Below are 20,636 nucleotides of genomic sequence, written 5' to 3'. Positions count from 1 at the left end.
TATTCCCAACCATCCCAATGCATATTTGGCCATGCAAAATACTAGAACAAAATGTGGTTTAGTTGCAGGTAGCTGATAACGTGATCAAATGTTTTGTTTGTCCAATGAGCAACAAGACCCACTATAACTTGGCCTACATAGGTCATTTGTGTAATTTTACTCTATTTTTTATGTTTGTGTTGGGTGCGTGTGTGTGTGTGTGTGGACAGAAATTGTACACAGGACGTCGCTAGAGTGCAACACTTCGTTAAAGTATCCCTCATGGCTCGGCCTGACTGGTACTTTATAACTCCACTTCAGGTGCGATGAGCAAAGTTGGGCCAGAAATGACTAAATAATAGCCAAGCATGCACTGTATTTTCAATTGCTGGTGAATACTGTCAACAATATTGACCACATGATGGTTGGTTCACATGACCCCTAGGAATAAACATAGACATATAAAACAGTCAGTGAACCAGCGACAAAGGAATGCTTGAGGCAGTATGCCTAGCTAAATTGGTATGTGGACGGCACAAGTTGCGCGTTTGTCTACTATTGCCCCATCAGCAAAATAGACCCTGAGAGAGAAAAAAGTAAGGGTAAGCGGGGTGAGAGAGAAAAGCGAGCGAAAGCATCCTATTGCATGTGCTGCGTCGACTTCTCCCTCTCTCCCCTCCTTTCTACCCGCCTCCGGGCATAGGAGTTTCCTGTCTCCCCCTCCCTCTCCTCAATCTTGCAGCGCCGTTGAACAAAAGAGAAAGAGAGCGAGAGATGATGAGGTAGCAACATAGCAAGCACAAGAGCGCAATTTGACATCCCCCGGCGTGGTCTGTAGCCTAATTTGACCGTTACCGTTTACCATAGCCTGTATCAAAAGAAAAAGACAATTCGACGAATTCTGGGTGGAGATTTTAATCGTAGCCTACTGAACTTGTGTAATATTTTCTCTTTTTTATTACACGTTGCATTTACAGTAATATTTGGAATTGTGATCAAGAAAAGCAAAATGTTAAGGATAATGTTTCATGTCACTCAATAAGATCAGGTAGGCCTAGGCGGATAGCATGCGGTTTCTATGTGATTTAGTTCATATTTTGCTATCTGTGGTGTACAGTAGCCTATCTGTAGTGCACAGTATGCACTGCATGTGTGGTTTGAAGTGGGTGTGTCATCATTGTGTGTGTGTGTGTGTGCATGCAGACAATGGCGCGCGCGCATGTGTCTGTGTGAGAGAGAGAGAATGCACCAGTAATTTCTTCGTTCAGTATTTTACTCCTGTACATGAGAGAAGGGCAGGGAGAGGGTGCATGTGTTTATCTCTCTCTCTCTCTCTCTGTGTATGTGTGTGTGTGTAAGGCAGCCATGCATGTATGTCTGTAGGCATCTTTATTATGCATTCAGTGATTTTCCAAACAGACCTATGTTAGTCTTCATAAGTCACGTTGCATTGTAATACATCATTTATCATCTTTACATAGAATTTGCTGGAATTTACAGTGTTCCTGCTTTTTTTGTTGAATTACATGTGCAATTCACCGCAAGTCCTCCATATTCCACTCCCTCCCTCTCTCTCTCGCGCGCGCACACACACACGCAGGTCTAGGTGTGTCAAGATCACCTTTTCCTTGATGTGCTCATCCCCCTTTCCTCCCCTCCCTTCTCTCCTCCATCCCCTCTTCATTCTAACCACATCTCCTCTACTATGTCAGTCTCACTCCCTGCATGAATTGCAGATCAGTATATTTAAATGTCATCATAATGTACAACATTTCTTATAATACCCATTACATTTCCCATAGAAGTTCCTATTTTCACAACATTCATCTTTGTAAAGTGGGTTGGGTGGTACTTAGATTAGATTTTATGACTCAACAACTCCTTTTAGCGAGGCCGAACCCTTTTTAGAAATGACATGTACATCCTTAATTAGTTTTTCAGCCAAACAGCAAACCAGCCATTTGGTTTTTCGATAAAGCTGAGGGATGGAGCTGGAGAAATGTAACCGCTCTCAGATTCATAGATGGAGCTATGTTGAGCCCAAATGGATACACACAGTATACTCTAACAACCAGTGGCGGTTCTAGCTTGTATGGCTTCCTGGGAAAAACTGTACTTTTTATTCAGACATTTGGAACAACGCAAATAAATATTTATAACATTTAAAACTATAAAAATATATACAAAAATAAGACTCAAATATCAAAATAAGTAACCAAAGACAAATAGAAACAAAATTGTGTTGATTTGGCACTCGAGCATCAATACATTACCCATCCCCCAACACTGAGTCAAGACTAAACCAATTCACCTTGGTGGTGTGCAGACTGGTTTTATATTATTACATTTGACATTTACATTTTAGCCATTTAGCAGACGCTCTTATCCAGAGCGACTTACAGTAGTGAATACATACATTTCATACATGTTTTTCTCCGTACTGGTCCCCCGTGGGAATCGAACCCACAACCCGGGCGTTGCAAACACCATGCTCTACCAACTGAGCCACACGGTTATTTTCAACGATTTCGCACAAACCAGAAAAAAATGTAACAATATATCTCTGAAATTATATATTCGCAGTATTATGAATGAATTGTGGTTTATTTGATATAATTTCGTAGTGTGACTGATTTTACTAATTGCATTAGTACTGTACAAAGTTAGAGGTGGGCTATTTGATAGATTCGCCTGCCTTGGGCTTCCAGTGGGGAGACCTGAGGTCAACCTACCCCCGCCCCATCTCGTATTTCTGAGTGGGAGACATTCCCAGGCAGTAGCCTGCCTAGCTCATAAACTAGAATCAGGGCGCCCACTCCGACAAGGTTAATTGACCCACAGTCCCACGATATCATTGACGTAACGTGCAAACGAGCGATAGAAAACCGGATGACGCCCTGGGCGGCTGCCCGTGTGGCCTGTACCTAAATCTGCCACTGCTAACAACCCTGTAAATGGAATGAAAGTATTTACAAGACAATGAATATTCAGATATCAAGGTGTAGAAGTTCGGCCGGGAGTCAGTCAAAGGTACCTTTTCGGCAAGCGCATTGCACTTAACTTTTAAAGGTAATTGACGCTAGATAGCTGCATTCCCCTTTTATTGGGCTTGCGAGATCAAGTGCTCCTAATATGTGTTGTTTCAATTAAATAGCCTGTAGGCTACATGCATGGGCGGATAAGCCCGGGCAGTTGTCTTTTCAAGGAAATTAACTTCCGAAGTATAACAGGCTATAGTTTAGGCTCCTACTTTGTCTAAATATTAAGTATTGGTAACACATTTATTTGTCTCTGCCTGCTAAAAGTTATGCAAAACGTGGTTCAAGTGAAGTGCAAGTGTCCAGTCTCCTATTCTATTTCACCCCAACTCTGGCTCTCTTTCGAACTACGTCTAGCTTATTGGCTGATATAGCCCAATAATACTGGTAGCCTAATATAATGGACCACGTCACGTAGTGCCGAGCAATTAACCGAAATTTCGTTTTTTTTCTCTCAGATTATTAAACAACTGATTGACCAACGTCGCTTCAATTACATAGTTCCTTTTTTGTGAGCTCAACGCGCCGTTTCTCTAGAGAGAAATCCTATCAAGCACGAGAGATATCAAATCAAAAACGCTGCAAGGAATTTCGTTTTCAATAGGCAAATATTAAACCTCGTTCAGCGCCGAAAATGTGGTAATTAACTACAATGACCAGAATCCATTGCGCATATTCTTCCTGACAGACCGCATGGGAGAGGAATGTAGTCAACACAGAAATGAGAGGGATAGAGAAAGTTAGTTATACTACCCGATTGATAGTTGTAGCAGTCTTGAAAGTATGCCATACCTACTTCGATGAACTACTAAAATAGTGATTTTATCAGCTCTGCAGCATGGGCAGATGTGCAACCAAATGATCACGGGGAACTTGGCTCGTTGGGGAGCACAGAGACACCATGCTCAAACCGCGCGTGCGCAAATATATTTTGTCCCCCCCACCAAACGCGATCACTACATGCAGGTTGAAATATCAAACAAACTCTGAACCAATTATATTAATTTGGGGAGAGGTCGAAAAGCATTAAATATGTATGGCAATTTAGCTAGCTAGCTTGCAGTTGCTAGCTAATTTGCCCTGGGATTTAAACATGGCTATTTTACCTGAAATGCACAAGGTCCTCGACTCTGACAATTAATCCACACATCAAACAGTCAACCGAATAATTTCTAGTCATCTCTCCTTCCAGGCTTTTTCTTCTTTGGACTTTCATAATAAAGGTGTATTACCACAATCGATGGCACGTGGGTATATGCTTCTAAAAGCCAATGAGGAGATGGGAGAGGCAGGACTTGCATCATGTTCGGCGTCACAAAAATAAGCAACTTCTATTTTAGCACCTGATAACGCAGACACTCGTTGGCGCGTGCGAGCATAAACACAACATGCAACAATTTCAACAATTTTACTCAGTTACAGTTCATAGAAGGAAATCAGTCAATTTAAATAAATTCATTAGGCCCTTATCTATGGATTTCGCATGACTGGGCAGGTGGCGCAGCCATGGATGGGTCTGGGAGGGCATAGGCCCACCCACTTGGGACCCAGGCCCAGCCAATCAGAATGAGTTTTTCCCCACAAAGGGGCTTTATTACAGACAAAAATACTCCTCAGTTTCATCTGCTATCCGGGTGGCTGGTCTCAGACAATCCCATAGATAAAGAAGCCGGATGTGGAGGTCCTGGGCTGGCGTGGTTACACGTGGTCTACGGTTGTGAGGCCGGTTGGATATGGCTTATGGTAGAGAAAGGAACCTTCAATTCTCTGGAAACAGCTCTGGTGGACATTCCTGCAGTCAGCATGCAATTTCCCACTCCCTCAAAACTTGAGACATCTGTGGCATTGTGTTGTGTGACAAAACTGCACATCTTAGAGTGTCCCCAGCACAAGGTGCACCTGTGTAATGATCATGCTGTTTAATCAGCTTCTTGATATGCCACACCTGTCAGGTGGATAGATTATCTTGACAAAGAATAAATGCTCACTAATAGGGATGTTAACAAATTTGTGCACAAAATATGAGAGAAATAAGCTTTTTGTGCATGTGGAATTTTTCTGGGATCTTTTTTTTCAGCTCATGAAACACAGGACCAACGCTTTACATTTATATTTTTGTTTGATCGATTGACTATGACTTTTCAAATCACCCAGCAATGCTATCTAAAGAGTTAGCTCCAAGTAAATGTTGCAATTCTTCAGCCATTCCTGAACCTGCGACCAAAACCTGAAACAAGTGATCCAATGATTCTGTCTCTATGGCGGGTTTAATGAATCCCAGCCTTTGTTTGTTCAATATGGACTAATCCTTATTCCGTCTAATCCTCACTCTAACTCTTATTCAAAACGATAAGAGGTTTGACAGAATTGTCTTATGTCAGATTTGGTCAGTCAAGTGACTGTGATATATGGTTGTCTAACTTAGCTAACTTAGGTTGTGTAACTTGTGTAAGGGAATAGGGCTACGTAGGTGGGATCTAACCTGTCAGAAGACTTTGGTCGCATTCCAGGCCGACTACATTGCAGAAGTTGCGTTTCACCAACCGATGCCTGCGTGCCACATCATCAACTGGGCATTCAGACATTAGATTGTTCTATTATATGACGTGATTAGCAGATATTTAAAACGCCTATCAAGGCGTTGTGTAGTCAGCCTGGAAACAAAGGCTGAGAGAGGTATGCAGATAGGAGGGGTGTGGCATAAAGGTTAGAGGGGTGGGGCTTGGTGGGTGTGGCTTATCTTAAGGAGGAGTCAGATACTTCACATCCTACAAGGGAACTGCTATTTTTACATTTCCTGTCATGGTCAACAGTTAGATATTGTGGCATTATAACCAGGGGTTTGAACCACAGATCGGATTTTCTTCTTCTTCTTATTATTTTTTTTTTTCGACTGGTCCGTGTTGGCAGGGGCAAAGCACCTTTTGGGGTTGTAGTCTGCCATTTATAGCTGGCAGGCACAAACTGGAATATGTTTTTAAGTGACAGAGTGATGGCTTTGCATAGGCAGCTTGTTGCGATTTTTGTGGGACTGGAAAAAAAAATCCCGGAGCTTAATAGAACGTTATTAACCGTTTACCATGCATTTAAAATAATGGTTCTGTTTCGGAACAGTATAGATCACTTTCGTTTTTGGTTTGGGTTTTGTTCCTCAAATAATTTCCTTATTTTTCAGTTTTCTTTCTTTTCACTGAACCGGTTCCAACCCTCGATTATAACACAGACTAGTTATAAGAGAAGTGCCTTTTCCTCTGCCATTTACTCTGTATAACAATGCGGGTCTTCAGTCATAGCCTACTCCTTACTGTGTTATTGCTTTATTGTATTGCATAGTTGTAACAAACATGTTCTCTTAAAAAAAAATGTCCTCTCTTTGAAGACATCTATCATATTCCCAGAGGCTATGTGGAAAGATATTCTCATCAGTCAGTCAGTTGGTTGCTACCGGCAACAGTGTATTATTAACAGAGCAGGTACAATGTTTATTGGCCGTAGTCTCTATGGATATACTGGTTACATCCCAAATGGTACCCTATTCCCTGCAGTATATGCCTTCAGAAAGTATTCATACCCCTTGACTTATTACACATTTTGTTGTGTAACAGCCTGAATTCAAAATGGATTAAATAAAACATTTTCTCATCCATCTACACACAATAACCAATAATGACAAAGTGAAAACATGTTTTTAGAAATCTTTGCTAATTTAAGTATTCACACCCCAGAGTCAATACTTTGTAGAAGCACCTTTAGCAGCGATTACAGCTGTGAGTCTGTCTAGGTAAGTCTCTAAGAGCTTTCCACACCTGGATTTTGCAGCATTTGCCCATAATATTTTTCTGAATTCTTCAAGCTCTGGTTGTTCATCATTGCTAGACCACCATTTTCAGGACTTGCCATAGATTTTCAAGTATATTTAAGTCAAAACTGTAACTCAGCCACTCAGGAACATTCACTGTCTTCTTGGTAAGCAACTCGTGTATATTTGCCTTGTGTTTTAAGTTATTGTCCTGCTGACATGTGAATCTCCCAGTGTCTGGTGGAAAGCATACTGAACAGGTTTTCCTCTAGGATTTTGCCTGTGCTTAGCTCCATTCCGTAATTTTTTTTTATCCTGAAAACTCCCCAGTCCTTAACAATTACAAGCATACCCTTAACATGAGGCAGCCACCACTGTGCTTGAAAATATGGAGAGTGATACTCAGCAATGTGTTATAAGGATGGATTTGCCCCAAACATAACACTTTGTCGTCAGTACAAAAAGTGAATTGCTTTGCCAAATTTTTGTAGTATTACTTTAGTGTCTTGTTGCAAACAGGATGCATTTTTTGAGTATTTGTATTCTTTACAGGCTTCCGACTTTTCACACTGTCAATTAGGTTAGTATTGTGGAGTAACTACAATGTTGATGCAGCCTCAGTTTTCCGTTATCACAGGCAATAAACTCCTTAACTGTTTAAGTCACCATTGGCATCATGGAGAAATCCCTGAGCAGTTTCCTTCCTATATGGTCCCTGGATGTTGCTGACCCGCCCCTCAGATGGTTAGCTGACTACGGTTTGGTAAAATGTCAAGTTTAATCTAAGCAGTCCCCCAATGAAGAAAGCCATAGCTTCCTGGCTGGTTCCTGGTATACCTGTATAAAATGTTTATAAACAATAGACTATAGTATACCGTATGGTTGATCAGAACATTGCAGGAGCTGTAAGACTTCTATGCTAACAAACTGGTAATTCGATAACACCACAATGCAAGTAAAATGTATTATGTTCCCTATTTCCCCCGTTCATTTCAGTTGAAGAAGATCAAAAGTCCAATCAAGACCAATCATCAAAAAGGCCCAAACTACCAGTGAAACAACATTGTCCGCATTCCGCCATGGCTTCCAACAACAGTGCTGCCCCCAGTGGAGCGGAGGGAGAACAGCAGCCGGAGCAGACCATCACCTCCCAGCCAACCAGCGCTGAGCACCAAGAGACAGCCCCTGACTCCAGCCAATCGGAATCCAAAGATCACTTGGCAGTAATCAGCGAGAAGATGGAGACCAGTAAATAAATATTCAACAACCTCCCCCATATCGTCCTCCCCTCCCACCCTCTCCATCTCAACCCTAACCATCCCAACATACAATTAACACCCCTCTCAACACTTTGAGCTCATCTCTGTTGTTGTGATCTACGACTCTATGAATGTTTGTGTTCTAGAGCTGTCCCCTCACTTCCCCTTCTCATTTCCCTGAGTGTCTGGCCCTGTCTGTCCAGGAATCACTTAAGACAGATGCATGATTTACAGATAGCTAGCTGCCTTCTCTTCTCTTCAGCACCCTTTATTTTTTCAATGACTCAATCCCCACCTTCCTTCTCTAGTCTTTCAATTACACACTCTCCCAGACTAAAAGTCAATTTAGGTTATTGGCTTGACCAGACAATACGTCAATCCCTTGTGCCCTTAAAAAAAAAATCAACTGTGGTACTTTGGACGCAGTTTTTGCAATTATACTGCACTCTGACTGCAATATTTTTTTGTAAGGGGTTTCAGAGCCATTTGAGAATTGTACAAATATATTGATTAATTACTGTTGTTGTCAGGTTGTGCAGCATAATTCAACAAGTGTGTCAATAACAGGATACCTTCAGATTAAACATCAACATGCTCTAGAACAGTTTTGAACTATTTAATTTCTTCCAGAGTGAAGGAGAAGCAAGAAAGAGAGGTGTAATCTAGAGCTATCTATACATCAATGGCGGTCAGTGTCATCATGAGCGTGGCCTTATTTCTATTACATTCTATTGTCATTCATATTCCATTCACCCAGTTCAATGTAACAGCGATAGGTTTAGGCTACTACATGATACTCAAATTTTTCCTATACCCATCATGAGGTTGCTACAACCTAGCCAATAAATGAAAGTTTACAATGTAGGTGTACACAGGTTGAGAGAAACATTTGAGGAGACAGACAGTATCACATGGACAGACATGGACACATTCAATACCGCCTTGCACACTCTTGCCTGCATCTAGCTGATATAGGGTGTAATCATTAGTCCAACAGTTGCAAACCAGAGTATGTTTATCCCCATTTTGTTTCGTTTAAGAAACGTTTTTCAACAGAATTTGCAGAATGAATACACCCCTGAACACACGTAAACACAGTTCACTTTCATCACAGCCACGGATTATTCCTTCTCGCATCTATTCGCTCTCCTCTGACCTTTTCCCTTCACTTATGTACTTCAATGCACAACACATCAGCTGTATGTGACCAGGCAAAAAAAACTTTCCAAGCCAAACCATACTATAAACGCTACACACAGCCTACATCATTGTCACCATATTAGCTAAAGTAACATCATAGTCAACATAGCTAATATAAGTAACGCGTTAGTAAACCATCTACAATTATGCAGTAGCATTACAGTGTACAGTCAGTAGTAAAATGAAAGCAATCAATCCAGCGAGATTTAAGTGACAAGTAGATTTTGCACCACTCAAAACACAGGAAATAGATGGCTGAAAAAGACAGATCCTCAGGTCAGCGGGGCATGCGCGTTACTAATGGCGGCTTCTTGGCACTGTTGCTAGTTATCTGACCGTTCAGAATCATAACAACACACACCTTCCAGCCAACCCATCTATAAATGTTGAATCATGTCAGGATTCCCGATTTTGGTGATGAAACAATGAGGACATTCTCTCGTTCCTTCTTCCTCCCTCCTTTTCACCCTCCTTCCCTCTCCTTGCCTCCCTCTACCCACCCTACTACAGGTAATGGAATGTGTGCTGCCGACTCCTCGCCCACATCTTCCATCTCGTCCCCAAAGCGACTGCAACACGCCAAACCAACCAACGGCCGGGCGCGGAAAGGAAGCCGCTCTGGGTCCCTGCTGGGCCATGGGGCAGGGTCTCCCAGACCTTCCATCAGCCGTCAGCCCAGCACCGTGACAGAGGAGGACGACGGCAAACCCCCTAGAGACTACCTAATACTGGCCATCCTGTCCTGCTTCTGCCCCTTGTGGCCGATCAACATCGTGGCTCTCGTCTTCTCTGTTATGGCGAGTGGAACTTTTAAGTATTTGACATGTGGTTTGTACGTGTTGTCTGTGAAGGAATGTGTGTGTGTGATATCTAAGAAACACCACAAAGAAGAAGAGCTAAAAGCAGTGGGAGGTTGCGGTGTGTTAGTGATCACCTGCTGGGAAATGAACAGAAAATGATGGCCAATGTTCTGGTCAGAAGAGATGGGACTGCCACCCACTGCTTTTAACCTTTTGTCTTCACAGTGTGTTTTGCCTGTGTGTCTGTCTCTCCGTCTGTCTGTCCGCCTACCTGCCTGCATGGGTCTATTTGTGTATGTATGTTGAAGCAGGGGTATGTGAATGAATTACTGTGTTTACATGTTGTGTCTGTGTTCCTCATGCAGTTGTCCCTTTATATACACCAACTAGGGTCCCAAAGATTTTCTGCTTATTCCCTCCTGATTCCAGGAATCTTCCAACCAGGATTTCTGGACAACCTGGGAATTTAGGGAAACTTAACCAGCATTTTGTAACCTAATCAATAACATTTCACCCTATTCTCCAGTCGAGGAACAGCCTGCAGCTGGGGAACGTAGACGGGGCGCGGCGTCTAGGCCGGAACGCAATGGTGCTGTCCATCGTTTCGCTAGTTGGCGGGGTCATCATCATCATCGCAGCCATCGTCTTAAACTGGGGAAGTGAGTGGCCAAAGTGGCTGAGTTCTCAAGTTCTTGTTGTGGTGCCGTTTTGTGTCTGTCGTTATGTGCAGCTTTTGTCTGTTTGTGTGTGTTCTATCTTGCTTTTGGTCATGTTTGTGCTTGATTTTTGGTGGTTGGTTAGGTTTGTGCCCGTTGTTGTACCTTTGTTTTGTTTTTTTCCCCCCCATCTTGGCCGGGATTCAATCTGATTGTGTCAACAACTCTCCGTTTAAAGGTAATTTCCTGTTGTGTCGACATATGCCGAGTTTACCGTTAATGCGATCGATGGATCATTGCCTTTAAAAGCTGCATTGTCTACAAACGCGATCGGATTCAATCCCAGATTTTTTTTTGTGCAGGTTGAAATTTAATGGGAGGAATCTTGTCCCGGAGGCAGAGCTGAGCGGTTTCCGCTAGATGGGCCAGCCGCAAAGTCAAAATTGGCTATATCGTAAAAAAGCTATGAAAAAAAATGTAAGGTTAGTCTTAGGCATGAGGTTAAGTTTAGGGCAGTGCCAGCTTACAGAACGGTAACACAGGGCACGTGCCCCTGGGCCCCCGACCTCCAAGGGGACCCCAGTCAAATTATTCTTATTCTTGTTTTATTTGGGGTTTGGGTGCCCAAAAGATAATTTGGAGGGGTGGGGCGCCCCTGGAGGTTGGTGCCAGGGTGTGGGTTTAAAATCAGAGTTTATGACTTTGTGGCTTGGCCAGCTAGTGACCACCCTGCAGAGCTGCCTCCAGGACAAGATTCATCCCAATAAATGCCAACCTGCGTTTGATGTGTCTGGTTCTTAATTTGCGTCCATCTGTGGCTGGTTTGAGTTAGACCGTTTTCAGTGTTTGTACTATATAACATTATTGATGACATCTTTGCAAACACCCTTGTGCTTTCTGTTTATTATTAGGTATAATAAAATCCTGAGGGTCACCATGGAAACCAGGAGCAAGATCACATGACAGCACACCAACAACCATCCCAACCAGACTTTTCCCCTTTCCTACGATCAAAACACTATTCTACAAAAGTCGCCTGCAACCTACAGCATACCCCTTTGACCCCTTTTTCGCTGCACGATCATGTATGGCCGTCACCTCTACCTCCTACACATCGGACCCCAATGCTGCCACCAGTGGTGTAGTGCAGGGTAAACGTACATAAACGTCGTTTACACACATTTTGCTCCAGTGTTTATCCACCTTTTGCAGACAAATGCATTGAAAGTATAGGGGGCGTTACTTTATTGACCGTCAACGGTGATCAGGAGTCACAGTACCCACCTATTTTTTTTTGACCACTCGTCACTGGCTGCCACCATCACTCAGAAGGTCGAAGGCGTCATGTAGAACAACACTGAGGTAGGATAGACGGTGACAAACGGACTGGTTCCTCTGAATGAGAGAGATGCGTCTAACGAGTCTAACTCTCGTCAACGATGCCATGATCTCCTGCAATGGTTGCCTGAGTCTCAGAATGTATTTAAAGTCTCTGCATGATTTTCCGGGACCAGGCTGCTCCTCCCAGGCTGTTCCAATGTGACAAAACATGAAGTGTCTCTATTGTCGCCGGAAAGGACATTTGCTTTTCTCTGTAATGTTATTATTTCCTTCCACTGTATCATTCATCTCCAGTCAGTCCACACCTCTGTAACACAACCAAGGGATCCTTTTAACTGTGACGCCAAAACCAGCCCACCCTATAGGATAATGTTAATGATGGCAAAGGAAGAGTTAGGGAGGGAGGTGACGGGGATTGGAATTGATCTTTGATCAATGTGATGATATTGATGGAGGCTTTTTAGTTCTGAATTTGTTCCAGATGGTTATTTTCTGTGAAGGGAGGGAGGAGTTAGAGACAGATGGGACCATCTGTACTTTAATTTAGGGACAAACCTGGGGTCTCCATCTCTTTGCTTCATCGTCTTCGTTTACAAACAACTGGAATCTGGGGATGAGCCACTCTGGGTTTGGGATTGAGGCTGGGCTGGTAATTCATATGCGCTCTCAAACACACTATCGTACACCCTCCCCCTGCGCACATGCACACACACACACGGACACACACACACCCATACACATAGAGTGTTAGAATGACTGATTCTCATTGGCTGAGAGAAAGAGGGAGATAAAGAACAGGAGAGGAGAGGGGATTGGGGATAGCTGCATGGGCTGCGGTCCTTTGTTTGGCACAGATGGAGGCAAAGAGGGTGCGTGTGTGTGTGTGTGTGTGTGTGTGTGTGTGTGTGTGTGTGTGTGTGTGTGTGTGTGTGTGTGTGTGTGTGTGTGTGTGTGTGTGTGAGAGAGAGAGAGAGAGAGGGAGAGAGATGGTGTGGTGCTTGTTACTAATGCTGGATAAAAAGTCCGAGCATACTAGACTGGAAAAACGAACTGAGCAGAGCTGGTTATAGAATAAATACAATTTTTTGTTGCTTACTCTTCATTTCACCCTCTTCTGTCCATTATCTATCATTTATTGGTAATGTTATTTATTAATTTGACCTTTTATTTTAACAGGGTGTCCTATTGAGACCAAGGTCTCTTTTGCAAGGGAGCCATGCATCTTACAATTTACACAACAACAATGTTATGACAGTCTGCTTGCCAGTATTTACACAATTCTAAACATAGTCTACCATCTCTGGTCAGTTTGAATTCATTCCTCTCCCTTCAGTATTGCAAATGTATTGCCCACTTTACCTCTCACCTCTCTAATATGTAGTCATTATCTTTGATGGTTAAAATTGTTAATATTCTATGCAAATGCCTCGCTGGGGTATTTGGTCAGTTGTTACTCCTTCTCCACCGTGGTCAGTATCAGCTCCTATGTGCTTAGTGTTTGCCCTTGTCTGGTTGTTATTCACAAAGCAGAATGACCTCTTCTCCCTCTGGGAGTCAGTCAGTGTGTCACTGTGTGCCAAAGCCTGGAATGTGAGCCAAGCCATGTACAGTAGGGGCAAGGCAGTCTTTGGCTTGACTCCGGCTAAGCACTCTGTCGGTGTGTCTGTGTGTGTGTGTGTGTGAGAGAGAGAGCCAAAGAGTGTGAGAGAGAAATGCAGTGTAACACTTACTGTGCGCGTGTGTGTGTGTGTGTGTGTGTGTGTGTGTGTGTGTGTGTGTGTGTGTGTGTGTGTGTGTGTGTGTGTGTGTGTGTGTGTGTGTGTGTGTGTGTGTGTGTGTGATAGTCTTTAAGAGTGTGCATGTGTGTCTGCCCCTGAATGCTGTTTTTAGGGAGAAGCAGTTGAGTCAGTCCCCTCCCACTCAGTTTAAAGGTATCATATTCTACTTGGCACCCACACTCCCTTCACTTCCCGAGCCCAGTCCCCTGTGCATGTTTACAGTATCGTTTACAGTGTGTTTATACTTAAGAGTTTTTAATGGAGGATGGGTTAACTCTAATGCTTTTACACCAAGGACATCTTTATGTAGTTGAGAGGCTCGTTGACTTGTGCAGCGCTTTGTAAATAAATAATATGCATATTTATTTGCCATGATGACGCATGATATTCACGTCCAAAGGTTACTTTTTCACTTAGATTTGTTTGAGTAGTCCAGAATAATCAATGCCAATTTGTTATTTTGAGACTCTGCTCCACCCGACTGTTTTGAAGCACTTCCTCCGAGCCACCCTTGAAGGCTAGACTAGCTACCATAGAAAGGCAACAATAAGGTTGAAAACCAAAGAAGGTTTCCCATTGCGAATGACAAGTGAGGATGTTCCACTCTGACAGTGCCAGGGTTTGAGGTTTGGAGGGTTAGTGAGGGGGTCTGTCCCAATAATATTGCCTTTCTACTGAAGTGTACACTCGTTCACTACTTCCCAAAAATCTAAAAGCATTGGATTAGTGGAGGCATGCAGGGTGGGAAATAACGTTTTTTGGTCCACCAGCCACAGAAAACACACACACACACAAAGTCTTGTACAGCTAACCTTGTGGGGACACACAATTCAGTCCCATTCAAAATCATATTTTCCCCAACCCTAACCTGTACTCTTACCCTAACCCTAAAACGAACCCTAGCTCCTAACCCTAACCTTAACACTAAACCCCCTAGAAATAGCATTTGACCTCATTGGGACTAACAAAATGCCCCACAGATTTTGTATGTTTACTATTATTGTGGGGACTTCTGGTCCCCACAAGAATAGATAAACACACACACAAACACACACACAATTTTAAAATATTTTTTTTACGTGTGCTTTGTTGAACAAAAACCAAACTGCTCCCAAATGCTCTGTGTGATCACCCACCAATGTGGCTGGAAAGAATAGACATTCTTCCAGCCAATGCCAAAATCTACCATCATTTGGCTGTTGGCTGGTTTTTATTTCCTACCCTGATGGCATTGGCTAGAGGCAGTTTCTACAGTATTTATTGTACCAGTTATTTATTTTCAAATCAGTGAAGGGAAGTTAACAAGTGCACACTTTGGGAGGAAGGAGAGATAATTAGGACATTGTCGAAGTCTCCTGTAACCCCATTCACGCCAAAGTGTAGCATGTCTGTTTGTACTAACCACATATGTAAAAATGTTTTCAGCTGAAAGTGAATACTGACGTTTGGCTTCTTTTATTTCCATTTCTCAATGGTTGTGCACAACTATGGATATTTAACCTGCTTGCACTATATTGTAGATGTATGTATGTATGTATTTATTTATTTATATACCTGATTATGCCTTTGGTTTGATATTGACTGTTATTGAGCTATTAGTGCTATTATTTGTATTATTACATTATTATCATCACTAGTATTACTATTGTCATTATTATGGTTACTATTTCTATTTTCATTGTTATTTCTACTAGCGTTGTTGTTCTCTTTATGACATTACAATAGAACAGCAGAAAACAATATTCTATAATGGCCTTCACTGTTATTCAAATGATTGATTGTGAGCTTCCTTCACAAGAAAACTGCTCTAAAAAAGCATGTTTACAGTTAGTTAGTTACACAATTCATATGCTTCGAAGGTGATCGTTGTAATCACCTTGTGTGATTACAACGATCATGACCAACCAGTTCATGAGATAATTTATACACAAACATAAATGTCTTTCAAGCCACCAGCTGAGTAATCTCCACCTTTTCTTCATGTCTTTTTAGTCATTTCATATTAATCTCTCAGGCCTTTCTTTCTCCTACTAATTCATTAATAACAAAATTATTCCCAACCAATTGAACATTAGTTCTTCTTCACCTTCTATTTTCTATAGTTTATTATGATATTGTTATATACTATTTAGCAGACGCTTTTATCCAAAGCGACTTACAGTCATGCGTGCATACATTTTTATATAGGGTTGGTCCACGGGAATTGAACCCACATTCCTGGCATTGCAAGCGTCATGCTCTACCAACTGAGCCATTCAGGATCACTATACAATTATCTATTTGCTCCCGTTTCCTGTTTGTTATGCACTATTTCCTGTCCAATATAATCTATATCCTGTTTGATATGTTATCTCTTTGGAGGAGGGATCTTGGGTGACTCCCAAATGGCACCCTACTCCCAGGGCTTTGGTCAAAACTAGTGCACTATATAGGGAAAATGGTGCCATTTGGGAGGTATCCACAGACTGCAGCACCGGTGGTTCCAGACCATCGGCCCACTTAGTTAATCGGTGTTGTTCTTCTTATTGTCGTTGGTTACGGATCTATACTATAATCCTGAATCAGACATCTGCGCCGACTTGCCTGACTGTGCATGCCTTAATTGACTGCTTTATAAACATACAGTATGAGAATGTATGTACACTACTATGTTAATCCAAGATATTGATAAAGAACTCTGTATTGATCTTGATCCTATTCTGTATTTGTATTATTAATGATGAAGTTTGAAAGGAACCTTGTGAATCAATCAATCAATCAAATGTATTTATAAAGCCCTTTTTACATCAGCCAATGTCACAAAGTGCTATACAGAAACCCAGCCTAAAACCCTAAACAGCAAGCAATGCAGATGTAGAAGCATGGTGGCTAGGAAATATTCCCTAGAAAGGAAGGAATCTAGGAAGAAACCTAGAGAGAAACCAGGCTCTGAGGGGTGGCCAGTCCTCTTCTGGCTGTGCCGGGTGGAGATTATAACAATACATAGCCAAGATGTTCAAACGTTCATAGATGACCAGCAGGTTCAAATAATAATAAATGACAGTGGTTGTAGAGTAAATGTCAGTTGGCTTTTCATAGCCGATCATTCAGAGTTAGAGACAGCAGGTGCCGCAGAGAGAGAGAGTCGAAAACAGCAGGTCTGGGACAAGGTAGCACGTCTGGTGAACAGGTCAGGGTTCCATAGCCGCAGGCAGAACAGTTGAAACTGGAGCAGCAGCACGACCAGGTGGACTGGGGACAGCAAGGAGTCATCAGGCCAGGTAGTCCTGAGGCCTCTAAGAGAAGAGAAAAAGAAAGAGAGAGAGAGAATTAGAGGGAGCGTACTTAAATTCACACAGGACAAGACAGGAGAAATACTCCAGATATAACAGACTGACCCTAGCCCCCGACACAGACTATTGCAGCATAATTAATGGAGGCTGAGACAGGAGGGGTCGGGAGACACTGGCCCCGTCCGACAATACCCCCAGACAGGGCCAACTAGGCAGGATATAACCCCACCCACTTTGCCAAAGCAAAGCCCCCACACCACTAGAGGGATATCTTCAACCACCAACTTACTACCCTGAGACAAGGCCGAGTATAGCCCACGACGATCTCCCCCATGGCACAAACCTGAGGGGGGCGCCAACCCAGACAGGAAGATCACATCAGAGACTCAATCCACTCAAGTGACGCACCCCTCCTAGGGACTGCATGGAAGAGCACCAGTAATCCAGTGACTCAGCCCCCGTAATAGGGTTAGAGGCAGAGAATCCCAGTGGAGAGAGAGGAACTGGCCAGGCAGAGACAGTAAGGGTGGTTTGTTGCTCCAGTGCCTTTCTGTTCACCTTCACACACCTTGGGGCGGCAGGTAGCCTAGTAGTTAGAGCGTTGGACTAGTAACCGCAAGGTTGCAAGATTGAATCGCCGAGCTGACGAGGTAAAAATCTGTAGTTCTGCCCCTGAACAAGGCAGTTAACCCACTGTTCTTAGGCTGTCATTGAAAATAAGAATTTGTTCTTAACTGACTTGCCTAATTAAATAAACAAATAAAAAACACCCCTGGGCCAGACTACACTCAAACATAGGACCTACTGAAGAGATGAGTGTTCAATAAAGACTTAACACTTCTTTGGGATAGGTGGGACATTAGCGTCCTACCTGGCCAACAGCTGGTGAAATTGCAGAGAGCGAAATTCAAATTAAATTACTATAAACATTAAACTTTCATGAAATCACAAGTGCAATACATCAAAATACAGCTTAACTTGTTGTTAATCCAGCCAAGGTGTCAGATTTCAAAAAGGCTTTACGGCGAAAGCAAACCATGCGATTATCTGAGGACAGCGTCCAGCACACAAATGCATAACAAATCATTTTCAATCAGGGAGTTACGACACGAAAGTCAGAAATAACGATATAATATATGCCTTACCTTTGAAGATCTTCTTCTGTTGGCACTCCAAAATGTCCCAGTTACATTACAAATTATCCTTTTGTTCGATAAATTCCTTCTTTATATCCATAAAAACTCAGTTTAGCTGGCGCGCTTCAGTCAATAATCCACTCGGTTTCCTTCGTTCAAAATGCATAAAAAATGAATCCCAAACGTTACCAATAAACTTATCCAAACAAGTCAATCAACGTTTATAATCAATCCTTAGGTACCCTAATACGCAAATAAACAATAAAATTTAAGACGGAGAATCGTTATTGTCTTTACCAGAGATAAAGAACGTGCTCTCTCGGCCATGCACTTCGAAACACTACAGCCAAAATGGGAGTCACTTAGAAAAACTACAACTTGTCCCTCATTTTTACAAAAAACAGCCTGAAACTCTTTCTAACGACTGCTGACATTAGTGGAAGCCCTAGGAACTGCAATCGGGGACGATTTCGCCCTATTATAAAAGTGCCAGGCATTGAAATCAGTGGCATGCTGAATTCTTTTTTTGTTTTGTTGATGGTTTGTCCTCGGGGTTTCGCCTGCCATTTCAGTTCTGTTATACTCACATACATTATTTTAACAGTTTTAGAAACTTTAGAGTGTTTACTATCCAAATCTACCAATTATATGCAAATCCTCACTTCTGGGCCTGAGTAGCAGGCAGTTTACTTTGGGCACGCTTTTCATCCAGACGTCAAAATAACACCCCCTATCCCAAAGAAGTTAAAGGTTGAGACCAAGTCTGCATCTCTCACATGGATAGGCAGACCATTGCATAAAATGTAGCTCTATAGGAGAAAGCTCTGCCTCCAGCTGTTTGCTTAGAAATTCTAGGGACAATAAGAAGGCCTGCATCTTGTGACCATAGGTATGACGTGTAGGTATGTACGGCAGGACCAAATCGGAAAGACCGATAGGAGCAAGCCCATGTAATGCTTTGTAGGTTAGCAGTAAAACCTTGAAATAAGCCATAGCCTTCACAGGAGGCCAGTGTAGAGGGGCTAGCACTGGAGTAATATGATCACATTTTTGGGTTCTAGCCAAGATTCTAGCAGCCGTGTTTAGTACTAACTGAAGTGTATTTGGTGCTTTATCCGGGTAGCTGGAAAGTATAGCATTGCAGTAGTCTAATCTAGAAGTGACAAAAGCATAGATGCATTTGTCTGCATCATTTTTGGACAAAGTTTCAGATTTTTGTTACGTAGATGGAAAAAAGCTGTCCTTGAAACAGTCTTAACATGTTCGTCAAAAGAGAGGTCAGGGTCCAGAGTAACGCCGAGGTCCTTTACAGTTTTATTTGAGACAACTGTACAACCATCAAGATTAATTTTCAGATCCAACAGAAGATCTCTTTGTTTCTTGGGACCTAGAACTAGCATCTCTGTTTTGTCTGAGTTTAAAAGTAAAACATTTGCCGCCATCCACTTCCTTATGTCTGTCTGAAACACAGGCTTCCAGGGAGGGCAATTTTGGGGCTTCACCATGTTTCATCGAAATGTATAGCTGCGTATCGTCCGCATAGCAGTGAAAGTTAACATTATGTTTCCGAATGACATCACCAAGAGGTAAAATATATTGTGAAAACAATAGAGGTCCTAAAACGGAACCTTGAGGAACACCAACATTTACAGTTAATTTGTCAAAGGACAAGCCATCCACAGAGACAAACTGATATCTTTCCGACAGATAAGATCTAAACCAGGCCAGAACTTGTCCGTGTAGATCAATTTGGGTTTCCAATCTCTCCAAAAGAATGTGGTGATCGATGGTATCAAAAGCAGCACTAAGATCTAGGAGCACGAGAACAGATGCAGAGCCTTGGTCTGACGCCATTAAAGGTAATTTACCACCTTCACGAGTGCAGTCTCAGTGCTATGATGGGGTCTAAAACCAGACTGAAGTGTTTCGTATACATTGTTTGTCTTCAGGAAGGCAGTGAGTTGCTGCGCAACAGCTTTTTCAATTTTTTTGGAGAGGAATGGGAGATTTGATTTAGGCCGATAGTTTTTTATATTTTCTGGGTCAAGGTTTGTCTTTTTCAAGAGAGGCTTTATTACTGCCACTTTTAGTGAGTTTGGTACACGTCCGGTGTCTAGGGAGACGTTTATTATGTTCAACATAGGAGGGCCAAGCACAGGAAGCAGCTCTTTCAGTAGTTTAGTTGTTTAGTAGTTTAGTAGTTCAGTAGTTTAGTTAAAGGCCATGACTATTTCCATCAATGTGTCAAGAGATATAGTATTAAAAAACTTGAGTGTCTCCCTTGATCCTAGGTCCTGGCAGTGTTGTGCAAACTCAGGACAACTGAGCTTTGGAGAAATACGCAGATTTAAAGAGGAGTGCGTAATTTGCTTTCTAAT

The 20,636-nt window shown here is 42.4% G+C and overlaps 1 protein-coding gene across 5 annotated transcripts; it reads left to right on the top strand.

Moving 5' to 3' along the window:
• Positions 1-524: 524 nt before the first annotated feature.
• LOC115192153 (trafficking regulator of GLUT4 1) lies at positions 525-11,762 on the top strand. 5 transcript variants are annotated; one of them, XM_029750344.1, is made up of 5 exons: positions 525-761; positions 7,813-8,064; positions 9,786-10,072; positions 10,602-10,734; positions 11,643-11,762. In XM_029750344.1, exons 2-5 carry the CDS (start codon positions 7,896-7,898, stop codon positions 11,657-11,659), a joined length of 606 nt encoding a protein of 201 aa, XP_029606204.1. In that variant the 5' UTR covers positions 525-761; positions 7,813-7,895; the 3' UTR covers positions 11,660-11,762. The 5 variants fall into 5 exon arrangements, with proteins under 5 accessions (XP_029606204.1, XP_029606201.1, XP_029606200.1 ...); XM_029750341.1 differs by having other exon boundaries at positions 525-915; XM_029750340.1 differs by having other exon boundaries at positions 526-1,027.
• The last annotated feature ends 8,874 nt before the right edge of the window (positions 11,763-20,636 follow it).

Source organism: Salmo trutta, chromosome 4 (assembly GCF_901001165.1).
Source record: "Salmo trutta chromosome 4, fSalTru1.1, whole genome shotgun sequence".
Classification (NCBI taxonomy): Eukaryota; Metazoa; Chordata; class Actinopteri; order Salmoniformes; family Salmonidae; genus Salmo; species Salmo trutta.
Note: the sequence above shows the minus strand (reverse complement) of the source record. Positions and strands in the feature narration are given on the sequence as shown.

Excerpts from the sequence above, each read along its gene's own strand:
- LOC115192153 (XM_029750344.1), top strand. The coding sequence starts at position 7,896 with ATGGCTTCCAACAACAGTGCTGCCCCCAGTGGAGCGGAGGGAGAACAG. Across the intron at positions 8,065-9,785 it reads CAGCGAGAAGATGGAGACCA|GTAATGGAATGTGTGCTGCC; the intron begins GTAAATAAATAT and ends ACCCTACTACAG. Across the intron at positions 10,073-10,601 it reads CTCTCGTCTTCTCTGTTATG|TCGAGGAACAGCCTGCAGCT; the intron begins GCGAGTGGAACT and ends CCTATTCTCCAG.